Source organism: Gymnodraco acuticeps, unplaced genomic scaffold (genome assembly GCF_902827175.1).
Source record: "Gymnodraco acuticeps unplaced genomic scaffold, fGymAcu1.1, whole genome shotgun sequence".
Classification (NCBI taxonomy): domain Eukaryota; kingdom Metazoa; phylum Chordata; class Actinopteri; order Perciformes; family Bathydraconidae; genus Gymnodraco; species Gymnodraco acuticeps.
This window is the reverse complement of record NW_022992250.1, coordinates 5770063-5797246: the sequence shown is the minus strand read 5'-3', so window position 1 is coordinate 5797246 and position 27184 is coordinate 5770063. Positions and strand designations below refer to the sequence as shown.

Here is a 27184-nt window from a genome sequence, read left to right as displayed (position 1 = left end):
ACGCAATCAATAGACTGGCCCTGCCTATATTATAATGCAGGATTGAGAGCTGAGACCTGTGAAGCAGGTTTCGCCTGAGCAGATCTGAGATTTAAAATCTCTCAAAAGCGATTTAGCCGTTTTAGCTACAATAACTACAGAACAATTATACAGAGTCGAATAAATGAAACAGAGAAGTCTAATTAAACAAGAATATAACTTACAGTGGTTGCTGCGTCAATAGGAAATGTCGTAACCCGGTCAGATGTACACTGAGTTCATCAGATTTTAAATGCGGTATTTAAATGCTTTTTTAAGTGAAAGATGACTGAGTCACGCGGTTGTACTTCACGCAATCAATAGACTGGCCCTGCCTATATTATAATGCAGGATTGAGAGCTGAGACCTGTGAAGCAGGTTTCGCCTGAGCAGATCTGAGATTTAAAATTTCTCAAAAGCGATTTAGCCGTTTTAGCTACAATAACTACAGAACAATTATACAGAGTCGAATAAATGAAACAGAAGTCTAATTAAACAAGAATATAACTTACAGTGGTTGCTGCGTCAATAGGAAATGTCGTAACCCGGTCAGATGTACATGTTTCATGAATTAACAAATGTATTGTTATGCCAATAAACCGCACCACCGAGTCTGTGTGGGTTTGAAAAGAAAGATAAATGACCTTAATGATGTGTGGTGGAAATCAATCAGCTTTAATGACACAGCTGTAAAACACTGTTTCAGTAACATTTATTTATTTTGTCAACTATTTGACTCCAGCCCTTTGTAACAATTTCAAAAATCAGCTACTTTTAAATACTAACCAACAACAATGTTTAAAAAGAATGAATAAGTCTCTTGACCTCAAACTGACATTTCATACTAATCTACATGTTGGCAGTAAACCTGATTCAAATTGTTAAGGTGGAATTGGGTGGATGTCACTGCATCTGTTTCTTAAGCCAGTCCCTCAGGTGGTCTACCTGTGCAGAAACGCTACTCTTGGCCGTGCCTCCAGGGGCCTGATACTGCTCCACACTGCTGCTGTAGTCCCACACCGAGGACACGTCACTTCCAAACAGAGGGCTAAAACCACAGTAGAGAAAAAGAAAGAGAGAGGAAGTTGAGAAAATCAAAATGGCTGGAGGAGAAAATAATGGGAGAGGAACTTATACTAACTCTGTTGCTTGAAAATAAAGTAATGGTTGAGTTTGAGTCTTTTAGCAGTTGTGTGCGTGTTAATGGGAAGAAGACAGTCACCTAAGAGCACTCAGGTCTTCCACAGTGAGTTGATTCAGGGCGACATTTTTGGATTCAGCAGCAAACACCGCTTTTCCAGAGATACCATGGGCCTCTCTGAACGGCACCTACAACAGAGTTAACAAGAAATACATGGAAAACCATAACTTGTTTTGTTTGCTATTGTCTTTATTATAGCCATCCTACATGTAACTGTTCTCTGCGGCACATGTTAAATAAAGTTACCAGAACTTTTAAAAAAATGCCTTAATATATATAGTCAAGAGCTGTTTTTCACTTGATTGAACAGTTGACATGAAGATGTGATAAATATCATAATTAATCAACAACAATAAATGTCATCATTTTTATCTGTGTACTAAAGTGAACTATAGTGATCGTAAAACAGCCTCCTAAGAATAGTCACATTGTATTATTTGTTTAAAACCTTTATTTTATTTTAATCAAATTCCTTTATAAAGACTTTGTGGAAATATTTGTAGAAAGGGAAACACAACGTACCCCCTGCCTCACAAGGTAGTAGGCCAAGTCAGTAGCCAACATGTCCGGACTGAGGGCCGCTTTCATCACACTCTGGTTAATCTGAAAGCAGGAGACACATCGAAGGAATCAAAATCATTGGACTTCTGTCCAAACAATTTCTCCTTCTTTTAAACGGCTGCTTTAACAAAAAAGTCTTGATATCTTAAGTAGCATAATCATAAAATATTGTATGCAATGCTATGAAATTGGTGTATAAAACATGCACATTTGGGCCTATCGTCTTTCCTCCGGTTTATATACGTTTGGGTTTCTTTCAGTGTGTCAAAAGAAAAAAGATAAATAAAGAAGTCAAGATTTAACTAAATATAAAGCCAAGCAGTCGCAACCTTTCAGTTATGAAAATTATCAACAACCTCCTTGCAACAATGAGACTGAGCAGTGTGTTTTTTCTTTCTAAATAATAAACAGTGACTTAATCTCTGACCTTGAGAGTTGACATGACTCCAGTTGTCACCTGCAGCACAGCGTGGACAGTGTCATAGCAGTCAAACATGGCCTCCTTATCCTCCTGAAGAAAGATGTCAAGGACAAAGACAGCATGACAAAAAAGCTAGGTGTAAATTACACAGAAAAAGTCCTTCCAATGAAGCGAAAGCACACAAAAGACACACTTTCATACCTGCAGGTCTTTGTTGTAGGTGCTGGGCAGGCCCTTCAGAGTCATCATGAACCCTGCACACTGGAATACACAGTACACACTTCAGTTTTACAAGAAAGCAGCAACGAGTCATACAAACTAACACAACTTGACAAAAATAGCAAGCCTGAATGTGCTGCTCTGCTTCTGAGAGATATAAAGGATCATACATAAAGCTACAAACTAGTAAAACCTGACAACTTTTACAATGAGGGTTGCCAGGTTTGATTCTAAAGAAAAAAATAGTGATAGCTCTATGAGACATGAGGGCGCTGCTCTTCCAGAATAAAGCTACTAGGAAATGGTGAAAGATATGCAGTTCATTCATTTAATCAATCATTTTCTATTAAAAAGAATAGTAAGCTATTAAAATGTTTTTCTTTGATTACACTACTTGCAGTGCTTTTACATGTTTGACTTCTCTAGACCCAATAATGAATGCCAATTACATTACATTACATTGCATTTAGCTGACGCTTTTATCCAAAGCGACTTACAATAAGTACATTCGACCAGGAAGACACAACCTTGAAGAAAACAGAATCATATAAGTACATCAGGTTTCATAGAGCCAAACATTTCAAGTGCTACTCAACTGGCTTTAGGTAAGCCAGTCCTTTATTAGTATAAAAGTGCTTCGTTAATAGTTCTAACGCTCGAAGTGGAGTCGAAAGAGATGAGTTTTCAGTTTGCGCCGGAAGATGTGCAAGCTATCTGCCGTCCTGATGTCAATGGGGAGCTCATTCCACCATCTTGGAGCCAGGACAGCAAACCCACGTGTTTTCGCCGATGGGAACTTGGGTCCCCCTCGCAGCGAGGGCGCAACGAGTCGTTTGGCTGATGCAGAGCGTAGTGCACGCGCTGGGGTGTACGGTTTAATCATGTCCTGGATGTAGGAAGGGCCAGATCCATTCGCAGCATGGTAAGCAAGTACCAGTGTCTTGAAGTGGATTCTAGCAGTTACCGGAAGCCAGTGAAGGGAGCGGAGGAGCGGAGTGGTGTGGGAGAATTTAGGAAGGTTGAAGACCAGACGAGCCGCTGCATTCTGGATGAGCTGCAGAGGTCGGATGGCACATGCAGGTAGACCAGCCAGGAGGGAGTTGCAGTAGTCTAGGCGTGAGATGACGAGAGCCTGGACCAGAACCTGAGTCGCTTTCTGAGTCAGCTGGGGACGTATCTTCCTGATGTTGTAAAGCGTGTATCTGCAGCAACGGGTTGTGGCAGCGATGTTTGCAGTGAAGGACAGGTTGTTATCTAGGGTCACACCCAGATTCCTTGCAGTCTGAGTCGGGGAAACAACTGAGGTGCCGATGTTGATTGTTAGGTCAAGAGTGGGACAATCTTTTCCCGGAAGGAAGAGCAGCTCAGTCTTGTCAAGGTTGAGCTTGAGGTGGTGAGCAGACATCCACAGAGATGTCAGCTAGACAAGCAGAGATGCGTGCAACGACCTGGGTCTCTGAGCGGGGAAAGGACAGAATTAATTGGGTGTCGTCAGCGTAGCAGTGGTAAGAAAAACCATGCGGGCTAATGACTGATCCGAGCGAGTTTGTGTACAGGGAGAAGAGGAGGGGACCAAGAACAGAGCCCTGAGGGACCCCCGTAGTTAATTGACAAGGGTCGGACTCAGACCCTCTCCAAGTCACCCTGTAGGTACGGTCTTTCAGGTATGAGGTGAGGAGGGAAAGTGCAGAGCCTGAAACTCCAAGTTTTTGGAGAGTGCGAAGGAGGATCTGATGATTCACCGTGTCGAATGCAGCAGACAGGTCCAACAGGATGATGACAGAGGAGAGGGATGCAGTTTTGGCAGTGTGCAGTTCCTCCGTGACAGCAATGAGAGCAGTTTCTGTGGAGTGACCTGCCTTGAAACCAGACTGGTGCAGATCCAGAAGGTTGTTCTGATTGAGATAACAGGAGAGTTGTTTAAAGACAGCGCGTTCAAGTGATTTAGACAGGAACGGGAGGAGAGAGACAGGCCTGTAGTTTATAACATCAGACGGGTTGAGAGTGGGTTTCTTTAGGAGAGGGTTTACTCTTGCCTCCTTGAGACTGTTTGGAAAGTGACCAGAAGTTAGAGAAGTGTTGATGAAATGGGTGAGAAACGGTAGAATATCAGGAGCGATAGTCTGAAGGAGGTTTGAAGGGATAGGGTCCAGAGGACAGGTGGTAGGGCGGGCAGAGGTAATGAGGGTAAGAACCTCACTTGGAGAGAGAGGGGAAAAGGAGGTAAGTGTGTTGGTGGAAGGAGGGTCTGGTGACCCAGTGGTGAGTAAAGGTGAGTCAGAAAAAGAAGAGCGAATATCATCAACCTTTTTTTCAAAGTGGGTAACAAAGTCGCTTGACAGAAGTGAGGAGGGGGGAGGAGCTTTTGGAGGGTCCAAGAGGGTGGAGAAGATGGAAAATAGTTTTTTAGGATTGGAATAGGAAGATTGGATCTTATCTTGAAAGAAAGTGCTTTTTGCCTGAGAGATCGAAGCAGAGAAAGAGGAGAGGAGAGCTTGATAGGTTAGGAGGTCGTCACGGTGTTTGGATTTCCACCATTTCCGCTCTGCTGCCCTAAGGACGGTTCTATTAGCACACAGTGCATCATTTAGCCAGGGAGCAGGAGGGGACTGACGAGCCTGCCGAGATGTGAGAGGACAGAGCGAGTCCAGAGTGGATGAGAGAGTAGAGAGGAGAGTTTCTGCAGCAGAGTTTGGAGGCAGGAGTTGGAACGAATCAGAGGAAGGGAGGGCTGAGAGCACCGACGAGGCAAAGGTAGAGGGGGAGAGGGAGCGAAGGTTACGGCGGACAAGTGCAGGATGGGAAGAGATTAGTTTGTTATGTTTGGAAAGGGATAGAGAGAATGAAATGAAGAAGTGATCGGATGTGTGGAGCGGATTTACAGAGAGGTTAGAAGTAGCGCAGTTCCTTGAGAATATGAGATCAAGGACATTGCCAGCTTTATGAGTCGGTGGGGACGGAGACAGTGAGAAAGCAAAGGCGGTTAACAGAGATGTTAGTTCGTCTATCTTCCCCGTCTGGAGGTTGAAGTCTCCGAGAAGTACAGCGGGAGGGCCAGTTTCAGGGATGAGTGAGAGGAGATTATCTAATTCCTCCAAGAAGTCCCCCAAGGCGCCTGGTGGACGGTAGAGAACAACAATGGTTAACTGTATAGGATGGGTTACTGTGACGGCATGGAATTCAAAGGTGGAAGGAGTGAAGTTAGGTAGCTTGAAGAGGGAAAAGCTCCATTTGGGAGAGAGCAGGAGACCAGTGCCACCTCCTCTGCCAGTGGGTCTGGGTGTATGGGAGAAGGAATATGCAGTGGAGAGAGCTGCTGGGGTGGATGTGTTGGATGGAGTAATCCAGGTCTCAGTGAGAGCAAGGAAATCCAGAGACTGCAGGGAGGCGTAGCCAGAGATGAAGTCAGCCTTAGGAACAGCTGACTGGCAATTCCACAGGCCACCAGAAACTAGATGTTGGATCTCAGTGGAGCACGTGGGATAGACGAGAGCAGGCCGGTTATATCGATTAGGAGATACACGGGGCCAGTGATAATTGCGAGAAGACACATGAACAGGAATGGAGAAAATACACATGATTATAGCATGAGGGGCTAGAAAACTAAAGAAAAGATAAATAAGACACCAGCTCAATCAGAGTAGGATTTGCCTCCCTCGTGACTCCCGCAGGACTCCAATGTCTTTGTCAGTCTTACTCCCGTAGGACTCCAATGTCTTTGTCAGTCTTAGCCTGTCTGACGCTGAAGCTGACGCTCCAGGAAAGAGCTACCCAAAATGGACGCCTGATTGCTGAGTTCTCACAGCTGTAGGGGCACGCCCCTCTAATTAGTTAACTATCTACAGCTGATGGGCGACAATAGATTGGCCCTGCCTATATTAATGCAGGCTTGAGTGCTGAGACCTGTAAAGCAGGTTTCGCCTGAGCAGATCTGAGATTTAAAATCTCTCAAACGCGATTTAGCCGTTTAAGCTACAATAACAATTTATACAGAGTCGAATAAATGAAACAGAGAAGTCTAATTAAACAAGAATATAACTTACAGTGGTTGCTGCGTCAATAGGTAATGTCGTCACCGGGTCCAGATGCACACTGATTTCATCAGATTTTAAATGCGGTATTTAAATGCTTTTCAAGGTAAAAAATGACTGAGTCACGCGGTTGTACTTCACGCTATCAATAGACTGGCCCTGCCTATATTAATGCAGGCTTGAGTGCTGAGACCTGTGAAGCAGGTTTCGCCTGAGCAGATCTGAGATTTAAAATCTCTCAAACGCGATTTAGCCGTTTAAGCTAATTAAGGTCCTGTGATGAAAAGATAATTGAACAATAGTGTATCTTTAGTCAGAGGTCTTACGCTGCCAAAGACACGACCTGCTTTACTCCTGATCAGCTCCAGACTGTCTGCATTCTTCTTCTGGGGCATCAGACTGCTGCCTGTGCTGCACAATCAGCAAGTATAGGGGAGACGAACAAAAGAAACAAGGTAAATGCAGGTTTAAATGCACAATTAAAGATTGGGCTTAATACAGCTTTAAGATTTCATAATGCTGATGGTTGAGGTGAGAAAACCTGTCTACAGAGACAGTACGATCTAAAAGTTTTCATTTCACTTTGACATCATTCAGTGTATAACATAATTTATTTTGACAGCAGCCCTTAAACGTATGGGAGCTTTTGTTTACTGACTAACCATTATAAATTCACCCGGACATTTGTCAAATATCATTTACTATATTGAATTGGAGTAATGCACATGTGGAGATTAAAAACAATACAAAATGCCTGACTTGTCACAAGTTGATCCAAATGTGTGTAGTCTTAAGATCATGTGCAAACTGTATTTTAGGACCATGTTATAAAATATAAACCGACCAGTAGGCGTCAGAGAGCGAGATGAAGGAGAACTCTTTTGTGCTGTACAGCATCAGGTCCTCGGCCATCTTACTCAGATGGGTCAAACACAATGAAGCCCAAAATAAGAACTCCGCTAAAGAAACAGACACAGAGGCATTACATGAAGAAACGTAGAGAACACAGAAAAATTATCCTTTTTTTTATGTTTACGTTTCAAATGACTTGAAAGACATGTAAGGTTTTACGTACCGACAAAGTCCCTTTGGCCTGTGGCGTCCATGCTGTTAATACTGATTCCATCAAACTCCAACTCTACACATGAGGAGAAATTGTATAGTTTAACTTCATAAAAATCTATTTTTTATAAATAAACCACACACAGGTGAAAGATAGCTGCAACAAATGTGCTCTCAAAATATTTTGACAGGATAATTTTGAAATGTTCTGGCCCGACCTTTCCGCAGTAGCTCTCTGTCGATGTCAAATGGTGTTCCAGCAATGGCACCACTGCAAAACAACAAGAATCCTTGTTATTAAATGATCAGATCAATGGGAGAAAGTCAGTTTCAGACCGTGAGTTTGTGTTCAAAGCATACCTGCCAAGAGGTAGGACATTAACCCTTTTCTTGATCTCCTGAAGTCGGTCCACATCTCTGCTCAGAGCAACAGCATGACTGGGGGCAAAGAAACCAACATCACTGTTATTAACAAAAGATCATCTAAAATAAAAGTTCACTTTATTAAAAAGGTCACCTTAGAATCCAGTGGCTCCATCTGATTGGCTGAGCTCTCTGCATGTGAGTGTAACCGGGAAACAGGACATCAATTTCTCTGAAAGGTGACAGTAGACAGACACAACTTTTAAAAAGAACAGGGAAAAGTGTATTTGTCGTTTGTGTAAATGTGTTTCTATCTCACGCTGCCGCCCGCTCCACCATGGTGGACATCAGCTGTAGGGCATTGTCCGTCAGGGTGGTGATGGCATCTCGCAGCCAAAGCCTCATGTCCGTCACAACCTGGATGACACAAACACACGCAGCACGGTCTACTGATATCAGCTAGTTCTTACAGAAAAGTAAAGGCTGCAAACAGTCATTTTAGTGTAAAAACAAACCTGGTCGTTTCTGCTCCTGCCTGTGTGCAGCTTCCCTGCAGGTGCACCGATCAGCTCCTGAAAAAATAACAGGCAGTAAAAGGACTAAAATAAATACTCATCACAACCAACACCAATCTACCAAGGATGACAGACAGAGTATGTTAATAACCCATTTCTAAAGGAATCATTATTATGTTAAATACCGTTTTGACTCACTTCTGCAGAGTAATGTAAAACTCACAAGCCTTATCTCACCTTTAGCCTGCGCTCATTGGCAGTGTGAATGTCTTCATCTCCAGGTTTGATCACAAAAGCACTTTTGGACCACTCTTCTGAAATCTGGAGAATCCAAAAAAGACGATATCACTAAATAAGCTAAACCTATACTGTGCAATTAAAGAGTTCTTCTCTGCTTTTAACAAAGACAGCTACTTTTAAATGCATTATGGACCTACTGAGTTAGAGGCAGCACAAACCACTTAAATTACATTTTACATCAACATTATGTTTGTTTGTGTTTTGTGTTAGTTGCTTAATTTCACTTGCATTGCCAAAGCATAACACCAGGGTAAAGAAGGCCGCCTAAAACCTGAGCTGACTGTTAAACTGAGGCTGTTAGGCAGCTTACATCTGTCACATGAGGATAGTATTGTGCAGCACAAAGTCAGCATAATACAGAGAGGAATTCTGCCCCATGGCACATTTTCAGCTGTCATCTATTAACCTACATAAACAGTGTGGACAGGGAAGACAAACATACCCATTATGCAACAGGAGTGTATTCCCAAGACAAGTATGAGAGCATTGTAGTCAGAAAGTGAAGTATCACACAGACTATTCGCTGCACAGTGTTAGGCTTATCATGTGGTGAACTTAAAGTCAGTTTATTTTCCATGTATTCATCTGTGTGTGTGTGTGTGTGTGTGTGTGTGTGTGGTGTGTGTGTGTGTGTGTGTGTGTGTGTGTGTGTGTGTGTGTGTGTGTGTGTGTGTGTGTGTGTGTGTGTGTGATCACCTGATCCAGTCCTTGTAAAATCTGATTCATCTCATCCGTAGTGACCAGCTTTGTCTTCTCCAGAGCTTTCACATAAGCCTTGCTCCCTCGGATGTCAGCATCCCACATCCTCTTGTCATAAGCGATGGATGCATTGAACCTCTCCATGATAGGATCAGTGTCTCCCACGAAGCGACCCCCCCAAAGTTTATTTCCCTGACAAGCGGCACAGACAGGGAGCATGACTGGCTTTAGCTAAATGTTAGATGAAACAAAGTTGGTAGAAACAATACAATATTCGCCGTTACATGTGTCTGTATACAATGGTGGTCCTAGTTTGACGGCTTGCTTTAGCTCCAGCTGGGTGTTAAAACAACAAAAACACATGTATGCCGGTGGTCGAGATGCCTCAAGCTTTACCTTACCTCTGTGCTGGCCATGTTTTTCGCCGGTCGCTGTCTGTCGCGGTTTTGTCCGGTGAAACAATATTTAGGCAGAGGGGAAGTTGAATGCCAACTACAACCCAATAATAACGTAGCTTCTAGACGTGAGGCTACAGCGAGGCAGTTTCCCTCTAAAGGTGTGTGTATCTCTTTAAAAGACGTCACCGAAGACGTTCCACGCTGCTTCTCATATTACGTCATCCGTTTAAAGTTAAGAAAACTATTTATTATAATTACATGGCTTTTATCAAATTATGAATCATATAATCCATTGATTTGTTTTCTCATCATATGTATTTTACTTTCATTTAATGTAAAAAGCTTCCTGCACAATACAATTACGGAATGATTCACATTTGTTTTTGTCATTACTGAATTCCCTGGCACTTGTTTTCCTTGTTTATTATTTGCAATTGTTCATATGTCATTTTGTTGTCTGTATTTGATCAAGTTGGGTGACAACAACTGGTATGAGGAAGTGATGCCTCTTAATTTTTGGGAAACTATCTATCATTGCATCCTAAGAACACAAATAAGGGGAAAACAAGAATGACATAGATGTAGCCTGCGTTTTACCTTTTGTGGAGTCTTTATTTCGGTCTTGTGGACATACAAACCAAATGAGATATGTGTAAGTGTTTATCCTTGATCATATCTTCACCCTATAAAAACAAGACTACATCTGAATGTAGGCCACAGACAACAAAAATCACATACTATTTGACATGTAGCCTACTTTAGTTATTTCTGCACTCACTTGCACTATTTTATTTCCATTTCTGTTTCATCATCTTGCACTTTTTTTATTTAATGTAATACTTGATGTCTTAATTATATTTATGTTGCAGTGTTGGAGTAGCCTGGGACTGAAGAAAAGCATTACTGCCGTACATTTTGTGTACATGCCAAAAAAGCATTTGATTTCACACGATGTTTTACACGTTGTCTCAATAAAGTTGTGAAAAAAAGTCAGTTCTCTTTTGCTCGCTCAAAGAAGAGGGGAGAACCCTGTTGCGGCGGAATTGTCAATTTGATTGTATTACTGTTCCTTTACTTCAGTGAAAAACGTAATTGGGTGATGGAAAGATGTTAAAGACAAATATTAAGGACTTGGGAAAAGACCGGAAAAGACTCACGGTCCTAAGAAAGTCCTGTTTCTCTCGCCCACCGTTACGCCTCTTTAGTGACGTCACCGCAACCATTTTTTAGCGGCAATAACAAATTCTAGATGGGAGGAAAAGGAGAAGAAGACACACCACAATCTCTCCGGAAAACATCGACCGATGCTTGCTCAGTGGCCGTTTGTTTGACGTTTTGGTAAGTTCAATTATTAAAAAAAACCTTTTAAGCGCTCTGTAACAACTAAAGAAGAAGCAGGTATGGTCTAGTGATGGCAAAATGAAGCTTTGAATGAAGCGTCGAACCACTTGGACAATTGTGTCGGAAATAGGTTCATTTCTCGAAGCTTCAGTTACAGCGACCTCTCCTGGCGAAGTGCAAGGCTGCAGTGGGTTTAACGTATATTTGCCTTGAAAAATATTCGATGCACACACACACACACACACACACACACACACACACACACACACACACACACACACACACACACACACACACACACACTAAGACTGAATATCATGTTCTATTTGCAATTAAAGATTGATAATTGTGTGTATTGGGTTATTGAGAAGAGACTAGAGAGTGCTAGACATGTTTTTGGGCGGAGAGGGCCTTTTATCAGTTATTAAAGTTGAAAAGCAATGATTAAAATACGTCCATTCCGGGTTTTGAACCAGCTGCGCGGAGGACATCGCCGCATTCGGGCCGCCGGCTGTACCCACTGGGCTATCTATTGCTTGAAATATTTAACAGTTTTTATATTACTGATAATTGTCTTTTTGTTCACAACTTCTCCACATTTCGAAGTGTTTCCCGAGCCAGAACGACCTATCTTTCTTCCTGGCTTGCTCTATAATGATATCAAATGCAATACCAACAACAACTCAACAGCAACAACGCAAACTACGACAACAACCCACACATTGTGCATTGTTTAGAGCGGTCATAAAGTGTTGAAGCACTCAAGTTTGAAACTGTTTCAACCTGTCAGAATCGAGACGAGGCAGTGCATTGAATCGCGTGAATGGACCGTGAACCAGTCAAGTGATTCATTCAGGAAATGAAGCAGTTGCTGCTTCGGACGTCATATGTCACGTGATTTGAAGCAAGCTTCGAAGCACTGCTTCTATGGAATAGGAAGTCCAGGGTTGAAGCTCCGTTCGAAGCTTCAGTGTCAAACTGCCATCACTAGTATGGTCCTTATTGAGTCTTGTAAGCAAACATTACTAAACTTGTCGCAGTTCGCTAGCGGCTAGCCTAGCAGTGTGCAGAATTTACTCACATACTGTTGGCTACTTACGGTATTTACACATTTGAGGTACTTCTACTTCTAGTAGTTACTACTAGCTACTAGGATAAATGTATAAGACATCATTTAAATTTAAAAAAATTAAAAACTTGATATGGGCCATACTGGAAAATTAGTACTTTTTGTGCTTGAAGTATATTTTGATGCCAATACTTTTGTACTTTACTTGGGTACACATTTGAATGCAGAACTGTTACTTGTAACATAGTATTATTTGTACAGTGTAGTATTGCTACTTTTACAGATCTGAGTACTTGTTACACCTCTGGACTAGCCCATACATGAATTATAGGAAATGTAGAAACAATATAGAAATGCAGAAACAATGTGTCTGCTCAATATTCTACACAGACATTGATGACATTAATATTGATTGAATTCAACACAGTACTGACAAACATCAATTACTGTAGTATTGATTGCTTGTGATATTATACACCCCAATGTGCATGATGAGGGCTATGGCCACCTTACATTTGGCCTTTTTGTTGTTGTGCTTTTATTGAATTGGATCACAATAAACTCCATGTTAATATGAGCACACTAAATTGACCTCATGTGTACTGTAAGTAATTTGCATTAATACAATGTATTTGCCTTTTCCTAAAGAAAGAAGATCACCTTATATTTGCCATTGTTACATTTGTGCTCGACACATTACAAAATGGGTCCGAAGAAGTTGAAGCTGGCAAAAAAGGGAGTGGGACCAATGGACGGATTTTTAACGGTACCAATTTTCTCCTGTTAATTGAAATGTACATTACTTTCTTTATAATATAATATATATGTTATTTATAATCATAAACATTTGAATACAGGATTTTGAGATGTTAGATTACTGATTTATATGGGTTACTAAGTTTAATTTAGCTTTGTGTCTTTTCTTTAAAAAAAAATCTTTATTCTACTAATTCAATATTAGTACAGAGAATTAACGAAACCGACAAACAGAATTTGTAGAAGTGGGAGAGATCTCTTGTGAAGTATACAACACTTAATACTTTACAATGAATAACTTTTCTGTCTGTGATCTCTAGAGAAAACCAGCAAGCCAGAATGGGAGACGCAGCGAGCCTTCCGATTTACAATCTGTTGCAGAGGTTTGTCATATTTTATTCTGTATCTTTGTTGGCCTTTAAAAGTCCTATAGATAGTATATTGTTCTTGTCTCACACTTCTTGCATTTTAATTCAACTTTTGGCACCCAAATTCTTTGTAACAGCAGTTCATTTGATATGAGCAACCCATGATAATAGGTGTATCCCTTAGAACAGTGGTTCCCAACCTGGGGGGCGCCAAAGATCGCAGGGGGGGCGCCAGGCCTCAGATGATTTGAGGCCAAATATCATATTTAGATTTTTTTAATTTATTTACATATAATTGTAACGCAATACATGATTGTCACTAAAAGCCTTGTCTCTACATTACAATAAAATATAAAAAATAATTGATTAATTAATTTGAATACAAATTCAAGTTAGTAGCTATTATAGGCATAAAAAGACAGAAATGTATAATTTTAAAAACATAGTCATTGTCCATGCCGGTTTCAGTTGGATTATTTGTCACAGTTGCTCCGATCAGATCGGTCTCCTCCATTTTGTAGATTATTTACGACTTTTGAATCCACATAAACACATCGGCAAAATCTGGCTTACTTTGAGCATGTGTTTTAAAACAGTTTAATCCCTTTGTGAATTGTTTCCACTTGCGCCGTCCTTTAATTTCTTCATACAGCGGCAATCCAAATGAATTAATCCTGAGTCCAATAACCATCAAAGTCACTCCAATAGTGCTCCTTAATTACGCTTTCATCCTCCTTTAACAAAATACTTCACATTCATCCAGTTTGTGACAGTAGTTGTAGCATTTTGAGACTTTGAAACTTTAATTACCGCTGTTGCAGTTTTTATAGAATCTATGCCATCTATTATATAGATAGTATACACAGGAATCTATTGCTCACGACTTACATTTTGATTTAACTTTTGATGTCCATTATTTCCATGTAGACACACAACAAAAGTGTGGGAAGCAGCCAACCCTCTGATTTACAACCTGTTCCAGAGGTTTGTCTTATTATTTTTCTATGTCTTTTTTTGCCATTTAATGTTATAGATAGTAAACAAACACTAAGATCTATTACATTTTGATTTAACTTTTGATGCACATATTCTTTGTTGCAACAGTTTATTTTATATTAGCAGAACATGATAATAGGTTTATACATTAATACGCTATTGATAACCTTTCTGTCCATTATTTCCAAGAAGACAGCCAACCAAAACGGGGAAAGCAGTCAACCTCCTGATTTAAAACCTGTTGCAGAGGTTTGTCATATGTCTTTCTGTTTCTGTGTTGGCATATTACAGTTATAGATAGTATACATAGAGACCTATTTGACATGGATTACACACCTTACTTTTTAATTCAACATTTGACACACAGATGCTTTGTAACAACAGTTTTTTTATATATATTTTAATAGCATGTGCCAAAAGGTTTATTCCTTAATGCATGCTATTAATAACATTTCTGTCCATTATCTCCATGAAGACAGACAACCAGAAAGGGGGAAACAGTCAACCCTCTGATTTGTCATATTTTGTTAGTGTATGTTTTCATTTCACTTCTGCCACTTTGTTGTTTATTTGTTGTCCGTCCCTCATGTGTCAGCCCCGTGAGGAACTGCCATCGTCTAGTGGGAGTACGTCACCTCTCGCCCAAAGTCGGCAGGGATCGTCTCCAACCTCAAGCAACCCTTTGGATAGACAGGTTAAACCTTCTTTTTTTTTATAGAAAAAGATATAATGTAATTGTTATTAAATCAAATGAGTAATCATTGTGTTTCACTCGTAGGGAGAAGAGACACATGGAACCCATAATTTCGAGTGGATCTTGAGTGGTGACAACAAAGCGATAACGCTCTCCTGCAATAAAGCGGGTACTGTTGAGGACGTGCTCAAAAGAAGTTCACAATTTAGAGACATCTCAGAAAATAACCTAAACAAAGAGCTGGTTATTATGAAAAATGGAAAAGCCATCAGTTCCCACTTCCCATGCTGCTTAATTAAGAACAATGAACGACTGACTGTTAAGTATGTTAAAGCTGTTAAAGCTAAAGCTGTTCAAAATGCCAAGCAACCGGTTAGTGGCTCTGTTCAACGCAAAAGAAAGCGGCGGTCTGGCGAGCTTGTGATGTTTCATTTACTGACTAAGGGAGGTAAAGATGTGGTTAATATCATGACAAACAGCACACTGACAAAAATTCCGGAAATAACTGTGTATGCGTACAAAGATGAAAAGGTGAAGCAAGCTCTGAGAAGAGATAGTCGTTTACTGGATATTGTGTTCACAAAGAACTGTGTGCTCTCTCACACAAGCTCTGAGGTAATCACTGAAATGTCCAGCCTGGTGGACGATCTTGATGGTAAAAGTTTTAAGATCATACTCCTCAATAGGAAGAATCCACCAGAAAGTCAGCCTGAGAGTCTTGAACTTGATGACATGCAAAATGAACCTCGGATCATTGATCCCAGTGGAGACCAAGCTCCTCCAAAGCAGTCTACCACAAATGACTCCCTGAATGAAAACACACCAAACCAGAAACCAACGCTAAATGGTAACATGGCAACAGGAAGCACGTTACGTGAGATACCGAATTCAAAGGAGATGAAGGGTCGCCTACTTGCAGAGTTCAAACATTCGGTTAAAGGGAAGAAAACTCAGAAGCAAACTCCACTTTCTCGGATCCAGAGACTCTTCCGTGTAGATTATGGAAAAAACGTGCAGACATGCAACGAAGTGAAAACACTGAAAAAACTGATGGATCTGAGTAATTCGGTTTGCCATGTGAGAATAAATGGTAGATCAGGGGGAAGTGGCTTCCTCCTGTTTGGCAAGTTTGTCCTCACAAATGGCCATGTAATTAAGGGCATTTATAATGAGAGTGAAAGGCAGCTGACTGAGAAAGTCACTGTCCACTTCTCTTATGAAAGTCTTGGCCAGGTGGATCCAGGAGCAGCAGTGGAGGAGGACGTTGTTGGCTTTGAGTTTGGTTGTGATGTTTCAGGGCATATGTATGACTGGGCTTTGTTGAGGCTCTGTGCTGACCAGGAGTTGCCTGATGTTCTGTTAAAACACTTCAGGTTCCTTCCACAAAAGGGTGGAATCTGCATCATCGGGCATCCTATGGATGCAGTGAAAAAGATAGATCCATGCTTGATTGTTCCAAGAGAAGGCCTAAATCAGGTTGTGGAGAGGCATCAGGCAGAATACAGTCAAATGCCCATTCAGTTGGTTACTCACCAGTTATTTGATGGTGTGAAAGAAGATATCAGACAACAGCCAAAGACTCTACTATACGAGTCTTGTTTTTATTATGGTTCATCTGGCTCTCCTGTCTTTGACGAACACTGCAATGTTGTTGCAATGCATTCAGGCGGGTATGAATACCCTAATGGAAAGGATGAAATCCAGAGTGTCATAGAGTTTGGCTATCCTTTGTCCGATATTATGGAACGTATTGTTATCCAAATGGTGCAAAGCAACAGGTTCGATGTTTTGAAGGAATACCTGGATTGTGATCATGCTGATCAGCAAAGGGTGATGAGCAATTTGAAGAACCTGGTTGAGGGCAGAAATATCATCGCATTTAAAAACAGAGTCAACGACCCACTGATCTGTAATGACGAGGGTTTGAAGAAGTTCTTTGAGTTCTTCTCTCAGATGGATGAACCTGTCCCAATGGACTAGGGTTGCACGGTATTGAAAAAAACTGACCCCTGCGGTATATATTGCGGTTTTTTTAACCTGTTAAACCCCAAAGTCCCGGCGGGTACTTTACTTTTTTTTCACGACAGTGTCTCAGGGGATCGTAATATTTAAGAACCTATTAATGTGTTATACCAGATTAACAGAAATAATCTCAGCTAACTGAGTATACAAACCATTTTTACCAAAACAAAACACAAGTCTCATAAGAAGCATCTAAATTACCCCTGATAGAAAAATGCTAACGGACATTGGCACAGAACTCAAGATAAAAGTACCCTTATTACTTATCGTAGCTACACATACAAGATATCCGATTAAAGCTGAGGTTCCACAGATTATTTAGGTATATAGTATCATCACTGAGTGATCTGAACTCGGACAGGGGAAGCAAACACAGACATCACAACACGTACCTTTACGTAGCTTCTAGGGGAGATGTCTCACCGTAGCTGTCAATCTGATCAAAAGACGTGTTCAATGGCATTAAAACGAGAAAGAAAAAACGCGGCTGAATCGGTTAATCCATAGGTTTTTAACGTCTCTGTATAAAAAAATGATTTAATTTATAATCCATAATTCCATTTTTATGTAAATATCGCAGAGCAAAAGTTAGCTGCTAATGGTAGCCACTAGAGTGGCTGCTGCTTCCGATCTCGGCTATGCGGAAGTCTCACACACACACATTACCAAATAAGGACTGTGTGATTTCCCCTCGATTCCATTGGCTCTGACGGTCAGAAGAGATGTCACATGTCAAAATCCAGCGAGGTGGGCCAGAGATATGGAAAATCTACCCAAATGGCCCCAAAAGAGGGGTTTTTGTGTGCTAAATCGGTCTAAAAAGGTCAAATATCACTTGTTTTGCATCAATCTTGATACAGAATGATTGTGATTGGTGGTTTGCTGTGCATGCAGGGGAAGTTCTACACACACCAACCCATGAACAAATAAGGAGTGAGAGTGACGCATAGCCAAAACCGGAAGCTGCATACACTCTGGTGGCTACCATTAGCGGCTAACTTTTGTGCTCCGATTTTTCCATAAAAATGGAATTATGGATTATAAACAATTGCTTCAAAGCCACAGATGCATTATCAACCTATGGATCAACTGATTCAGCCGCGTTTTTTCTTTCTAGGTTTAATGCCATTGAACACGTCTTTTGATCAGATTGACAGCTACGGTGAGACGATCTCCCGTAAAAGGTACGTGTTGTGATGTCTGTGTTTGCTTCCCCTGTTGCGAGATCGGATCGCTTAGATACTATACTTAAATAATCTGTGGAGTCTCAGCTTTAATCGGATATATTGTATGTGCAGTGTCGATAAGTAATAAGGGTATCTTTATTTTGAATTCTGTGCTAAAGTGCGTTAGCATTTTTTTTTTTTTTATGAATAAAACCGCACGTCCCTGCGGTGTGAATACCGCGCATGCGCATACCGCGGTTATCGCCATGACATGGTATATCGTTCAACCCTACAATGGACATTTGAAATTGATTGAGCGACACCGACAGTAACCCAGCTGACCAATGATTCAGTGCAAACGGTTCAAGTTGTGTGCAAAAAAAGAGAGATTGAGATAAAGATCTCAAACAACTTGCTGTACAGTCCCTCGCCAAACAGGTTATGTTTTTGTGTTATTGTTTATTTGTCTTTAAGAAGGATTATGCAACAAATACCGTATCATGGTCTGTGGAAGAACCCGTAGAAATTTGGAGTGTATACAAATTAGGGGTCGACCGATTATCGAGGCCGATATTCCGCATTTGACAGATTATCAGTATCGGCCTTTTTTTTAATCAAATTGCCGATTCAACTCGCTATCTGATAGGCTATTACTGAAGTGTCAATCAACACTGAATATTTTCCGGGCTACAGCCAGCCAGAGAGGCTGGACCTTCTCAGATTACAGGCAGGTGCGAAGAACGCAGACACAGACAGGGGCAAGCAGCAGCAGTGAACGGTGTTTCAAAGGTAAATCAGTTGAAAGCCGAAGTTCAATAAACATCCCAATCCCCTATGCTGAAGTTGCAAAAACACCACGATCTTATGATCCAATTATATCAGTTTCCCAGATACAAAGGGACCAGGGGGGGAGGGTTGGGTAGCGTCTCGCAGCGGAGAACCTAGGCTTGTTTGAGATGAGCGAGACCGACGCAGACCTGCGCAATTGCGATCGCCGTCTTGCTAGTGCGTTGCATGATGGTTAGTAATTTTGTCCGACTTGCTCTGGAGGCTCGCCTACATGAGACGTTGAAATCTCGCTGGACAAAGACGCCGGCAGCCTTGAGAGCGAGGCGGCGCAGTTTCTCTCCACGGGCTGCGGAAGCTAAATGCTTGATGGGAAACGACTCGCTGGTATATCGAGCTGAGCGTTCATTGGTGGTTTTTACCCCGTGCTGGTGATGAAACTCTCCATTGGCTCGGCAAAGGTTTTTTGTTGTTTTGTGTCAGTTTTAAGCCCCTGACACACCTACCCGATTTTGGGAGTCAGATGTAGTCAGGCATTCGCGGCGCCCTACTCAGGTTGGTGTGTCCCGCACCGTCGTTGCTTTACGGCACATTTTCACACCTCCCGCGGCCTATTCCACGAATCGGCCAAAGAAATCACTCTGATTGGCTGTTGCCTCTTTTTTAAATGACTAATACACACTACCGCTGCCTGCTGGTAAGGACAGTTATTGCCACTCGTCGACTGAAGTATTTGCGGTGTGTTCGTAGGCGGGCAGCGCAGGCGACGTAGCGGACGTAAAAGTCGGGACGCCTTCGGTATGCGTTCTTTGGTCTCAGGTTGGTGTGTAGCAGCCTTTACGTCGCCACTTCCATTCACATTTTTCATCATTGTTCCACAGTGTTTATCATGAAATTAATATCTATATATTTCAGGGTTGCCAACTCTCACGCATCTGGCGTGTGACACACGCTTTCACTCTCAATCTCACGCTGCCCAAACTATTCTCACGCCAAAAACAAGATGAATCAGCGATCGTTTTTGGTTGGTTATTTACAATGTTGAGTTGACAGCTGCTCAAGCTGTCGATCCGCTCCCTCCCCGCCCCCACCACTCTTAACAACGTTAGCAGAGCAGTGGGAGCCAGTTGGTCAATCCCCGACCCGCATTGTGCATGCGCAGATCTAAGATCCAGTAGAAATGATAAAAAAGTAAAAGTCTGCTGCTTATTGTTCTACTAGGCCAAAATAGAGTCAAAGAGTATATGAGTGTGTTAATTAATATATTTGGCAGTTTGGATTAAGTCTGTAGATTTTTTTTTGTGTGTTTCATGTATAGGCCTCTCACGATAATTCATTTTGTTGGATACATTTTCCCGGAAATTATTGCGATAAACGATAATATTGTCGGCACCGTTGTATGACCATTTTAGACCACTGACATAACGATAATAAATGGCAATGTATCGAGTTCATTTTTATTTATCGTACGATAAGTCAATTAATTGCTTATCGCAACAGGCACACAATAAAACAGTGGAAACAAACATGTGTTTGACTTTCATTAGTAAATGAAACGTTGTGCCCTTTATAGTCTGTGTCCAATATTGTGTATTTGTATATATATCCTATATATATGCTAAGGTCCCGCTACTGATACGATAGCAGTCATTTAGTGCGCATATGTGTAATTAAACCCATGATATCAAAATCTCACTCCAGCCAGGTACCCAAAGTTGGCAACCCTGATATTTTATACTATACTTGCACTGCTTACCGTTTTCATACTGTATATATCTTAGCATATTTATACACACTGTTCATACTGCTCACAGGCTGCTGTGTATATCTAGTGTATTCATACCCCTCACTGTTTGTTCATCATTCAATTCATTCTATATTTTATTCTGTAGATTGTGTACATTACTTTTCACTTTACTGCTTTTTGCACTCCTGGTTAGAAGCTAAACTGCATTTCGTTGTCTCAGTACCTGTAATCTGTGCAATAACAATAAAGTTGAATCTAATCTTGAGCAGGAACACATTTATTTACTTAGTACATATCTGACATTAACGATTAAACACATTTGTGCATTCTTTATAAATGCAAACCGAGTCAAGCAGACTCCGGAGGTGGCGGTATGCACCTTAAAGTTGTTTGCAATCCCCCAAAAAACAGAGAGAAGAAGAAGCCGACTTCAGGCAAGCTTTTTGAGACCTCCCCCGGCTGCAATCGGCTATTCTCGTCTACTTTCGAGGCGAGCCGCAGCTCGTCTCAAACAAGCTTACTGTGACGCGCTGGGACGACTGGGATTGTGACGGCTGCTAGTGGAGCCTCGCAGCAACTCTGCTTTCTGAATCTGCACCACAATCTGGTGCTGCTGAATTGGGACTACTAAATGAGACTCAAATATCAGAAGTTCAGAATAAGTTTTAATTTTATTTTTACTTCATTTACTTTTACTCGGGGTCACAGAGAGGAAACCAGTTTTAAGATGTTGAAAAGTTCATTAAACATAAAAAGGCATTTCAAAGTAGTTGTACATTTTGACACCAAGATTTTCGGATTTTACTGTAAATGTATATCTGTTCCAAATATAGGTTATCGGTCTCCTTGATTACTAATCGGTATCGGCCTTGAAAAAGCCATATTGGTCGATCCCTAATCACAATGGGATATACACATTCTTTACTTATTGAAACGGCCTTGTCTGAGGTTTGTGTTATCTTAAGTTCCCTTAGAGTACTTTTAAGTCACAAATATCATTTTAACGATAAAGGTAAATATGGTTTCTCCAATTTTACCACATGTTGTCGCCACTTGTTTTTGTGGATATTTTATTTGTACTATATACAGTGGGGCAAAAAAGTATTTAGTCAGCCACCGATTGTGCAAGTTCTCCCACTTAAAAAGATGAGGCCTGTAATTTTCATCCTAGGTATACCTCAACTATGAGAGACAAAATGAGAAGAAAAAGAAATCCAGAAAATCACTGTCTGATTTTTAAAGAATTTATTTGCAAATTATGGTGGACAACAAATAAACAAAAAAGTGGCAGAAGTGAAATGAAAACATACACTAACAAAATATGACAAATCAGAGGGTTGATTGTTTCCCCCTTTCTGGTTGTCTGTCTTCATGGAGATAATGGACAGAAATGTTATTAATAGCATGCATTAAGGAATAAACCTTTTGTCACATGCTGCTAAAAAAAAAAAACTGTTGTTACAAAGCATCTGTGTGTCAAATGTTGAATTAAAAAGTAAGATGTGTAATACATGTCAAATAGGTCTCTATGTATACTATCTATAACTGTAATATGCCAACACAGAAACAGAAAGACATATGACAAACCTCTGCAACAGGTTTTAAATCAGGAGGTTGACTGCTTTCCCCGTTTTGGTTGGCTGTCTTCTTGGAAATAATGGACAGAAAGCTTATCAATAGCGTATTAATGTATAAACCTATTATCATGTTCTGCTAATATAAAATAAACTGTTGTAACAAAGAATTTGTGCATCAAAAGTTATATCAAAATGTAATAGATCTTAGTGTTTGTTTACTATCTATAACATTAAATGGCAAAAAAAAGACATAGAAAAATAATAAGACAAACCTCTGGAACAGGTTGTAAATCAGAGGGTTGGCTGCTTCCCACACTTTTGTTGTGTGTCTACATGAAAATAATGGACATCAAAAGTTAAATAAAAATGTAAGACGTGTAAGACATGAGCAATAGATTCCTGTGTATACTATCTATATTATAGATAGCATAGATTCTATAAAAACTTTAAAATACCATCAAAAATACTGAATACAATATGACCAACCTCTGCAACAGGTTGTAAATCAGAGGGTTGAATGTTTCCCCCATTCTGGTTGTCTGTCTTCATGGAGATAATGGATAGGAATTGTATTAATGTGTGTATTAGGGAATAAACATATTATTACATGATAATAATAAATAAACAGTTGTTTCAAAGAATTTTGGCTTCAAACGATACATTTCAATGCAAGACGAATGATGTACAATAGAGCTCTGTATTTACTATCTATAACTTTAAAATGGCAAAAAAGATATAGAAAGAAATAAGACAAACCTCTGCAACAGGTTGTAAATTAGGAGGTAGACTGCGTCTCCCATTCTGGTTGTCTGTCTTTATTGAGATAATGCACACAAATGTTATTAGTATCATGTTCTAAGGCAGGGGTTCTCAAAGTTTTGATGAGTGAGGGCCAATTTAGGTACCCAATATTGGATTGAGGGCCGCCCAAGAAAAAACGCAACACAAAATAATTCCAAAACAAATCCTTTCTTTATTGTACTAACCAATTACCGCAACTCGTGAGATGCCTAGTTGCCATGCAACCAGTAGTCTAGCAAACTTTCCACAAGCTGTCATTCATAATTTAGGAATGACAACCCAGGGGGCGCAGTTTTACCATTCTTAAATTCCATTCTAATTCTTACTAGATACAACCATGGAGGATTAAAATATAACGCATGCATTTCAGCGTGTCACATTAACTATCGCGGGCCGCCAGAAACCTTTCCGAGGGCCGCCATTGGCCCGCCGCGGGCCGCACTTTGAGAACCCCTGTTCTAAAGGGATACACCTATTATCATGGGTTGCTAATATCAAATGAACTGCTGTTACAAAGAATTTGGGTGTCAAAAGTTGAATTAAAATGCAAGATGTGTGAGACAAGAACAATAGTTCTCTATACTATCTACATTGGGGCAAAAAAGTATTTAGTCAGCCACCAATTGTGCAAGTTCTCCCACTTAAAAAGATGAGAGAGGCCTGTAAGTTTCATCCTAGGTATACCTCAACTATGGGAGACAAAATGAGAAAAAAATAAATAAATTAAAAAATCCAGAAAATCACATTGTCTGATTTTTAAATAATTTATTTGCAAATTATGGTGGAAAATAAGTATTTGGTCAATAACAAAAGTTCATCTCAATACTTTGTTATATACCCTTTGTTGGCAATGACAGAGGTCAAACGTTTTCTGTAAGTCTTCACAAGGTTTTCACACACTGTTGCTGGTACTTTGGCCCATTCTTCCATGCAGATCTCCTCTAGAGCAGTGATGTTTTGGGGCTGTCGCTGGGCAACACAGACTTTTAACTCCCTCCAAAGATTTTCTATGGGGTTGAGATCTGGAGACTGGCTAGGCCACTCCAGGACCTTGAAATGCTTCTTACGAAGCCACTATTTCGTTGCCCGGGCGGTGTGTTTGGGATCATTGTCATGCTGAAAGACCCAGCCACGTTTCATCTTCAATGCCCTTGCTGATGGAAGGAGGTTGTCACTCAAAATCTCACGATACATGGCCCCATTCATTCTTTCCTTTACACGGATCAGTCGTCCTGGTCCCTTTGCAGAAAAACAGCCCCAAAGCATGATGTTTCCACCCCCATGTTTCACAGTAGGTATGGTGTTCTTTGGATGCAACTCAGCATTCTTTCTCCTCCAAACACGTCTAGTTGAGTTTTTACCAAAAGTTCTATTTTGGTTTCATCTGACCATATGACATTCTCCCAATCCTCTTCTGGATCATCTAAATGCTCTCTAGCCAACTTCAGACGGGCCTGGACATGTACTGGCTTAAGCAGGGGGACACGTCTGGCACTGCAGGATTTGAGTCCCTGACGGCGTAGTGTGTTACTGATGGTAGCCTTTGTTACTTTGGTCCCAGCTCTCTGCAGGTCATTGACTAGGTCCCCCCGTGTGGTTCTGGGATTTTTGCTCACCGTTCTTGTGATAATTTTGACCTCACGGGGTGAGATCTTGCGTGGAGCCCCAGATCGAGGGAGATTATCAGTGGTCTTGTATGTCTTCCATTTTCTAATAATTGCTCCCACAGTTGATTTCTTCACACCAAGCTGCTTACCTATTGCAGATTCAGTCTTCCCAGCCTGGTGCAGGTCTACAATTTTGTTTCTGGTGTCCTTTGACAGCTCTTTGGTCTTGGCCATAGTGGAGTTTGGAGTGTGACTGTTTGAGGTTGTGGACAGGTGTCTTTTACAGTGTTGGGAGTAACGCCGTTGAGAGTAACGCCGTTATTTTCGACAGTAACTAGTACTCTAACGCATTATTTTTTACATTCAGTAACTCAGTTACCGTTACTACATGGTGCGTTACTCCGTTATTTTTTTTTATATAGTCAACAGCCAGGCGAACAGAGATGAGAACTGTACTTAAGTACTTGAGTAAATGTACTTAGATACTTCCTGTGTCACATGCGGAGACGAGCTGTGGGCGTGTTTGTGTTGTTTACTAACAAGACTATCATGGCGGCGGCGGAGCTCAAGTCTAGTTTCTCCACCTGGAGATATTCTCACTATTTCACTTTTGTCGAGCACAAAGAAAAGAAAGTTTCTGTTAAATGTAAGTTGTGTCCTGGCGGGTCAAATATCTTATCTACTGCCCAAACCAGTAATTCAAATCTCTTAAAACAAATGCAAAAACAACATGCTGGGACGAAGCTAGTAGCTAAGACCACAGAGACTCAGCCGACGCCACTCCACCTCCACCTACGTAAGCAACAGCGGCTGGATTGTAACCGAGGGACTGCTAGCCAGGAAAAGTCGATAAAGCCATTGCACGGTATGTTGTAGAACACATGCAGGCTATTGCTACAGTGGAGTCACCCGCTTTCAGGGAGCTAGTTAGCATGATACCATGTCCGGGCGGCACACGGCATATGGGACGGAAAACTTGTTCCAACTACCTGGAGAAAGAATATACAAAAATGGAAAGCCAGCTAATATCGATGCAATCCAGATTGCATATAATGCATGTCAAGTTGATCAACATATTGTATTATTCTCCAATGCAATGACAATACTGAAAGGAAGGCTATAACATAAGGGCATTAATGGGAGACCTTTTTTCAACTAACTAAAACGTTACTTTTCACAGTAACGCATTACTTTTTGGGTTTAAGTAACTGAGTTACTTTTGAAATGAAGTAACTAGTAATGGTAACTAGTTACTGGTTTTCAGTAACTAGCACAACACTGGTCTTTTATACTGATAACGAGTTCAAACAGGTGCCATTAATACAGTTAACAAGTGGAGGACAGAGGAGGCTCTTAAAGAAGAAGTTACAGGTCTGTGAAAGCCAGAAATCTTGTTTGTTTGTAGGTGACCAAATACTTATTTTACAGAGGAATTTACCAATTAATTCATTAAAAATCCTACAATGTGATTTCCTGGATTATTTCCCCCCATTCTGTCTCTCATAGTTGAAGTGTACCTAGGATGGAAATTACAGGCCTCTCATCTTTTTAAGTGGGAGAACTTGCACAATTGGTGGCTGACTAAATACTTTTTTGCCCCACTGTATTTTGTACCGAGTGCGATTCTTAAAGCAGTCTGTTAATAGTATGTGTATTGAGTTGAGATGATCTGTTTTAAATACTCTTTGGGGGCAGAAGGTTGCCGGGTTGCTCAGATTTAAAGAGGTAAACTATCGGAGGCAATTTTGAATGTTCATAAAGGGATTGATCTGAGCTGCATTGGATGTTGGTAGAGGGTTTTGAGTTGGGACCCCACTCTTTGACATTAAGACCCATTTCTTGTTTTGAGGAATGAATCATTAGGAGTGTTGGACACCTGGGCTGGAGTGACTGCTCAGCCATATCATTATGAATGCATCCACACTGCTCACTTACGTTAATTTAATAATGAATAAGAAAAAATGCCAAAGATGAAGTATTTCTAGGAAAAAACATTGCTTAGTTTGTCCACCAGAGAGCACTGATTTAAACGTTCAGTTGGTCACCATTCAGAAATGTTGAAAATAAATGATCAGATTGTTTAAAAAATCAAATATTGTTTTCAGCCTCAAAGATCTATTTTGTACCTTTTTATGTCTTTAGGTTTTTTTTAAGAAAATATAACATTTTAAATGTTCATTAAATCTCTCGTTTATTGGTAATGTATAACATTTAAAAAATATTTAGTACAATATTGAAAATAGTACAATTGTGTAGACAAAATGTTTAATGCATGAATAATGATCAAGAAGATGGAAGGATGAATAATGGTGATGATTTTCTATATTCAATAAAGTGATATCATATAAATTTGATTTTGATCGTTTTTTTATTTGTGAATGGTTGTCCTAAATTAAAGGATCTATTTTTTGCTTTGTGCATCAAAGATTTATTATTCAACACTTTTTTGCATTTGATGGACAAGAC

General features: G+C 40.6%; 2 protein-coding genes and 1 long non-coding RNA gene across 6 annotated transcripts; 1 reads left to right on the top strand and 2 right to left on the bottom strand.

Moving 5' to 3' along the window:
* Positions 1 to 672: 672 nt before the first annotated feature.
* On the bottom strand, positions 673 to 9806 carry asl (argininosuccinate lyase). Its single transcript, XM_034206785.1, has 16 exons — positions 9792 to 9806; positions 9388 to 9582; positions 8629 to 8712; positions 8392 to 8448; positions 8196 to 8293; positions 8031 to 8108; positions 7874 to 7951; positions 7732 to 7784; positions 7527 to 7589; positions 7296 to 7410; positions 6778 to 6862; positions 2403 to 2462; positions 2208 to 2291; positions 1742 to 1822; positions 1241 to 1347; positions 673 to 1066 (listed from the first exon to the last, which is right to left on the bottom strand). Exons 1-16 carry the CDS (start codon positions 9804 to 9806, stop codon positions 922 to 924), a joined length of 1398 nt encoding a protein of 465 aa, XP_034062676.1. The 3' UTR covers positions 673 to 921.
* Positions 9807 to 10802: 996 nt separating this feature from the next.
* On the top strand, positions 10803 to 17247 carry LOC117540210 (protein FAM111A-like). 4 transcript variants are annotated; one of them, XM_034206781.1, is made up of 7 exons: positions 10803 to 11126; positions 12851 to 12964; positions 13275 to 13337; positions 14250 to 14306; positions 14508 to 14567; positions 14914 to 15012; positions 15097 to 17247. In XM_034206781.1, exons 2-7 carry the CDS (start codon positions 12902 to 12904, stop codon positions 16990 to 16992), a joined length of 2238 nt encoding a protein of 745 aa, XP_034062672.1. In that variant the 5' UTR covers positions 10803 to 11126; positions 12851 to 12901; the 3' UTR covers positions 16993 to 17247. The 4 variants fall into 4 exon arrangements, with proteins under 4 accessions (XP_034062672.1, XP_034062671.1, XP_034062675.1 ...); XM_034206780.1 differs by having other exon boundaries at positions 12847 to 12964; XM_034206784.1 differs by having other exon boundaries at positions 10804 to 11126; positions 14511 to 14567; positions 15097 to 17246.
* Positions 17248 to 22252: 5005 nt separating this feature from the next.
* On the bottom strand, positions 22253 to 22830 carry LOC117540189. Its single transcript, XR_004568126.1, has 3 exons — positions 22797 to 22830; positions 22583 to 22639; positions 22253 to 22377 (listed from the first exon to the last, which is right to left on the bottom strand). It is a non-coding gene; the product is annotated as an uncharacterized LOC117540189 (long non-coding RNA).
* Between the last annotated feature and the right edge of the window lie 4354 nt (positions 22831 to 27184).